We start from the raw sequence: 6,156 nt of genomic DNA on the forward strand, positions 1-6,156 counted from the left end.
AGGCGCGCCATTTCCCTATTTTTATGTAAACAATCAAAAGACACCAATACTACTTCATCCAAAGCTTTGTTTATGATGGGCTCTTCACACATACTAATGCTCAAACTCTATCCAATGCATTGTTTATGGTGGGCTCTTCACACATACTAATGCGTGGGCTCTTCGAGGTGCGAAATCCCGTGAAATTTCATGTTTTTTGAAACTGTAACGATTTTCCTCAAAATATTTTATCAAACTGAAATAGGAATTAAAATAATCTTAAGAACTGCTGTAGAATTAAGCGAGTGAATAACCTTGTTCAATTACTAATATGGGGTTAGGGAATTTTGACGATTTCGTTGAGTTCTTGAAATTTATCAATTTCCTCTAATATTTTATTCATTATGATCTTATTTAAAAAAAAGTATTAGAGGATTCAGCCATAAAGACTTTTTAAGTAAATTTTATTAGTTTTCAATTGAAAAGCTTGATATGAACCATTTGAAGAATTGTTCAGATTTTTCAGTTAACTAATTTTAGTAATATTTTCATTTGCTGTATTAAAACTTTTATTACTTTTTTATTTGAAATGTATAATTTCAAAAGAAATTAAAAGAATCAAGCTTTGTTTTATTCAAAATAACAAAGAAATTTTTGTCTTTAAAATCACATTTTAAAATCATTTGATTTCACTTTTTTTTCGAAGTCCTGTTTAATTTTATCGATATTTGATTATTAGGGTTGATGATTCCCGTGAAAGTAAAAAAATACCACCTTTTTTTGTTTTATGTTCTAATTTTGAATAAAAATTTCGATTTCGTAACAAATTATATCATTTTTGTCTATTGATTATAAATTTAGTTTTTGATAAGAGAGATGAACACCTTAAAAATTATTTTGAATGGGCTAAATGTCGCAGAAAATTCAAACTATTTTACTCATTTTGGCTGGACAAGATTGTTAAATTTTGCTTTGATATGAGATTCAATAAAATGTAAACTGATAAAACAGAAGCAAATAAGCGAAAACTTTTTAGCTTTATTAGTTGAATTTTAAAAAAGCAGTTCAATAAATGAGAATACGCATGCCATACATTTTGTTTCAAAATATAAATAGGACCCATCCATAAACCAGCATTTTTGAAAATTGAGAGAATTTTTGTGTCACGTTCAAATTTAGTGAAGATTGTTTTAGTTTATTGAAGAATAATATATAATGAGGCATAAAAAGTAGTTTCTGTGATTTTAACATAAGATTTTCAGAGTTTTTTTTACATTTTACTCGTTTCGCGAAATTTGCGTGAAATTTTGTGTTTTGAAATTGAGATACCCGTGAAATTTGCTATTTCCGAGCGTGAAAAATCACTAAGCCTACTTATTCGTCATTCTTGCGGCCAACCTACTCCAGTAAATCCCGATTGCTTTATCGCCCATCCTGCTCTCAAGAAAGCGTACGTGTGTACGTGTCTCTATGAACCAAAACAGTGTATTAGAAGACGGCGTTGTTTTGGACCGCCCCGAGTGCACGTGTACTTTGAGGACGCGTGCACTCGGCTCACACTTGACGCAGACCAAGTCCAAGCGTTAGCTTAGTCACACGACACGCATTGCTTTCGCTATCGTTTGACTGGTATGGCGTGACGTTCCACGATAGCGAACAAAGTTCAGATGTACCAGGAAGAAAGATGTTATCGATGAGCTGGATTTGAGGGATGTGGTGTAAGGTATTGAAAGGGTTGTAGATTTATCTCTTAGAACATTCCTCGTATTTTTATTGAGATCTATGTTGGATGCTTAAAATAACTCCTTAATCCTTTTGCACTTACTAGTTTACCGGCACGTTATCAGCGTTAGTACAATAAAGCGTGGCTGGCTGATAACGACTATAGGTAAGTAGTTCATAGGCTATCACTTCACGATCCGCAGGTTCGTTATTTACAGTAAATATCGGTAATAAACAGCGCTGTTACTACGGATCGTAGCCTGTACTTTGAACCCAACCTTGGCACGCTTAGCCTACTAAAGTAGGGATGCTAGCTAATTCCACGACGTGCTCCAGTTCCCACTCAACGCTATTCCGTTGCAGGACCAGGAGACGGGAACTGCGTAATGCAGCAGTGAACCCATATCAGCTGGGCAGTTCCTCCTCGCGTAGTATTCCATCGCGTACAGTAACACGTGGACCCCGTTACCGAGGCAGTGCATGATCCACAGCATCGTATTGCCCAAACCTTGGCTCATGTGAACCTTCACAAACATGAACGTCAATCCGCCAACCTCAAACTGGATCGCCATTACAGGATACAAGTTCCGAAACGCGGCCGTCATAACGACCTCGTGAAAAAACGCCGAAATCGTAAACACCAGCACGGTTCCCAGCCAGCGACGTTCCCGGAACACCAACTCGATCGACTCCCGGTACACGTACGTATGCAACCAATCGTGAACTATCCCGTTCCAACGGCGCATATACTGCGCAAAGGTGTGCGCATTCCACCAGTCCTCGTAGAACTGTCGATCCCCAAAGTACATAACCTCCGCCACGGCATTGCTCCAGCAGTGTTGGACGCAGTAGAAGAACAGCAGCACCGACATGAGTCCGGCCGCACTTGCACTGAAAAACGCCAGCACGAACTGACCTCCGGACAGCTTCACCTCTCCAAAACTACCAATCTGTCGGAACACCAACCATTCGTAGACCAAACTGAAGAACCAAACACAGCAAACAAACTCTTTCAAATGGCGGAAGACCACTGGCCATCGGATTCCACTGGTTCGTGGATATTCGTCACGATACACCAACGTCGGCGCAAACAAAAAGTACGTAAACTGCCTAAAAGAAGCGACCCCAGTCGAGTTGTCCACAACTCGTGATACATTACTCCAAAAGAACGCGTGGATCTTCATGACAAATCGTAGCATCTCCATCAACACCGCTACCGTAGCCGCCGGTGGCAGCTCCAGCAAAACAACGGAACAGGTCACCAGAACCAAGAAGCTACACTGGAACGTGAAAACCCCCAGATAGTACGCGTAATCACAAACCGCTCGCAAAACACCTGGAAGATATCGCAAATTAGTCTACAAACTGTCCACTTAGACATGACTCACCGTGCTTGAGCCGCTTCCGATAGCAAGCCCATCCGATAAAGCAGGGATAAACGCAAAACGTTGCCGTCTGCATGGTGACCCAGACGGCCAGCGAGAGGTGGGGCTTGGCGAATCCTGCTTGGAAAACTCCCAAACCCAGGTTCAGCGTGCCGAATTCGGCCAAATTGTAGAGCACGGTGAGCAGGATCGCCATGCAGAATATTCCCACAAAGAGTCGCCGGATTGATCTTATGTGAGGAACTTCGAGCAGTTGGGTGAGCAGAGATTCCCGGATCGCAAACTCTTTCAGGCGTATCCTTTTAACGCAAGTATGTTCTGACTTGTGAGCTGCATCGTAGAACTCGGGTGAGATTCGTTCTGGAGTATTTTGAACTGTAAGTTGACTACCAATGATCAAATTTCCACAAACACTCTGTTTTATAGGTAAATTCACCTCTTCTTCGAAAATCAGGATCATCCTTATTGCTACAATCCATTTCTATCGGTAACTCTAAATTTCTAGGGACCTTTTCACAAAACTGTCCGAATCGGTAGACGGTTACCTCCGGAATGAGTGCTGGTTTGCGTTTGGATAGCACATGTTATATCCCTATATTTTTGGCGAACGTGAGGTTCCCCAAATTCCGCGAGGGGAAGTTTAGCTGTACCTCTTACCTAAAGAGATAACAGATTTATTCATTGGTTGTTGATGAGTCACAAAAATGGCATGCAAACGCAATGCAAGCATAAAATCGAACAAAACATTGTAAAATAGTAATACATAATAAATTTTAATCTGAAATCTTTATCTTGAGGGATTTTGAAATCGATTTGATGTCTTCTGCCAAACTGTAGGTTATGATGAGGACTTAGGCTTAAACTCAACAACAATGTAAAAAAAGTTAAATGATGGGGAAATTTTCAAGTTTTCCGAATTCAAAATATTTTTTTTTGCAGGGCTGCTTTTCCTTCCTGAAGTTATATTGCAAACTTTGCACCAAATTCTCCACCCTTGCAAATAATACCTGCACACCGAATATTTGCACACTTGAAATCCTACCCCTTCTCCCCCCCGCTCGCCTATAGTGGTGCGTGTCTCGACTGAGCTTTGATGCTTTCGAACACTTTAGAACAGTTTCAGACAGGGGTGTGTGTCTCAGACAGTTTTTTTCTGCTGTAGTTTGAGGTGTGCACTTTTGTATAGAGCTTTTCACAAGTTGCATGATTGTCGACGGCAGTGCGTGGTCGAATGGTTACGCTGTCCGCTTTGTAAGCGGATGATTCTGGGTTCGATTCTCATCTGCTCCAACCTTCCATCGTATGAGGAAGTAAAATGTCGGTCCCGGCCTTGGTTGTTGTTAGGCCGTTAAGTCATTCCAGGTATAGGAGTCGTCTCCATGCCATAAGTACAAACAACACACCAAACCAAGCCTACTCCGATGGAATCGCTGGCGGCGGTTGGACTCGCAATCCAAAGGTCGTCAGTTCAAACACTGGGGTGGAAGGTTGCTTGGAGTAAAAAGAAGTTTGGGTGCTCTCCCCATTCAAGCCTTCGGACTCCTAGGTTCGAGCAGAAACTTGCAATAGAGACCACAAAAGACCCGGGGGTCGTTAATGTGGATGGTTTGATTTTGATGATTGTCTAAAAATCGCTGCAATCTGCAATATAGTATTGCGTAAAAATTGTCATTTTCCGAAAAATTTCACCTTCAAATGAATTTTATTATGCATTTGAAAATAATTTTGTTTTTTTTTTTTCAGACAGTATTTCAAAAGATGCCTTTTTAGTACACTAAACCATATCACAAAACACAAACATACGAAAATTAAACAAAAACGTATCGTGGAAATTCAGTTTTTCATAGAGGAACAGCATCTAACTCCATCGTGCCTCTAATGTTGCCATATCGGCACTTTGACGTTCAATTACAGCTCACTAAAGGGGTTTTCAACTAAAATCGAGTGATAAATAGCAAGTTTCCATCAACAGTTTTACGAAATAAGTTTTTAAAATAGTGATAATCGGCAAATTGGATGGAATTAGGAGCGAGTGCCAAACATATGAGAATTTACCCCAAATTGAAACCCTAATAAAAAGTCAAAAAATATATAAAATAATAAAACAACTTTGCCGACGAAACCAAAACGATCAGAAAAAGCCCGCAAAATTAAATGGAGGCTTGCATGGAAAATCGAATACAGCCCAGATTCGATTATCCGAAGGCCTTGGCAAATGTTCACTTCGGATAAATGAATCACGTTTTTTTTTTTCTTATTTCTGACTGTCGAGCTTATGTATGACCCCGTAACTACTCTAAAGAGATTCAGCATTTTTAAAACAAAGATGGCGGCCAGATAGCGGTGATGAAATATGGAAAAGAAGGCATTTAAATTTGACTAAAAAGGGGTTGCAGAACTCGAATTTGATGTTATATGAATAATTATGAAAAAAATACAGAATTTGTAATAGTCTGATGATTCATTTTGCGACAATTTTTACTATCCACGGTTTTGATAATCCGAAGTTTGATTATCTAAATTTCGATTATCCACAGATTGATTATAAAAAGTTCGATTGATTATCCAATGTTCGTTTGATTATCCAATGTTAGACTATCCAAAGTTCGATTATCCAAAGTTCAATTATTCGAAGGTCCTGGAAAAAAAGTTTCGATAATTATTCAGAAATTCCATTTGAAAAGGGCACAAACACACCGAAAAAAAGTTCTCCGATCGGGCTCAAAATTTTGATGGGGGTTCCTTGGCCAAAATTATTAGACCCGTATTTTTTTTTTTTTATTTGGCCATTAGGGTCACCTACACCGTGCTACACAGAAAAAAATAATGTAAATTTGGAAGCTGTAATTTTGCAAGGTCAAATATTACCTCTTTTATGATGTAATTTTACCTCAATTTAGAAAGCAACATTACACCAGAAAAGTGGTAAAATTATACATTTCCAGAGGTAAAATTACACCTTTTTTCTGACATAAAAGATGTACTCCTTCCCAGATGTAATATTACCATGATTTTTTTTTCTGTGTAGGGTGGTCCAAAAAGTGGTCATTTTCGTAAATTTTCGCAAAAA

General features: G+C 39.1%; 1 protein-coding gene across 1 annotated transcript; it reads right to left on the bottom strand.

Moving 5' to 3' along the window:
• Positions 1-1,729: 1,729 nt before the first annotated feature.
• LOC120415150 (sterol O-acyltransferase 1-like) lies at positions 1,730-3,735 on the bottom strand. The gene is made up of 2 exons (XM_039576584.2): positions 3,090-3,735; positions 1,730-3,037 (listed from the first exon to the last, which is right to left on the bottom strand). Exons 1-2 carry the CDS (start codon positions 3,544-3,546, stop codon positions 2,016-2,018), a joined length of 1,479 nt encoding a protein of 492 aa, XP_039432518.1. The 5' UTR covers positions 3,547-3,735; the 3' UTR covers positions 1,730-2,015.
• Positions 3,736-6,156: the final 2,421 nt, after the last annotated feature.

The sequence above is a fragment of the Culex pipiens genome, chromosome 2, assembly GCF_016801865.2.
Source record: "Culex pipiens pallens isolate TS chromosome 2, TS_CPP_V2, whole genome shotgun sequence".
Taxonomy (NCBI): domain Eukaryota; kingdom Metazoa; phylum Arthropoda; class Insecta; order Diptera; family Culicidae; genus Culex; species Culex pipiens.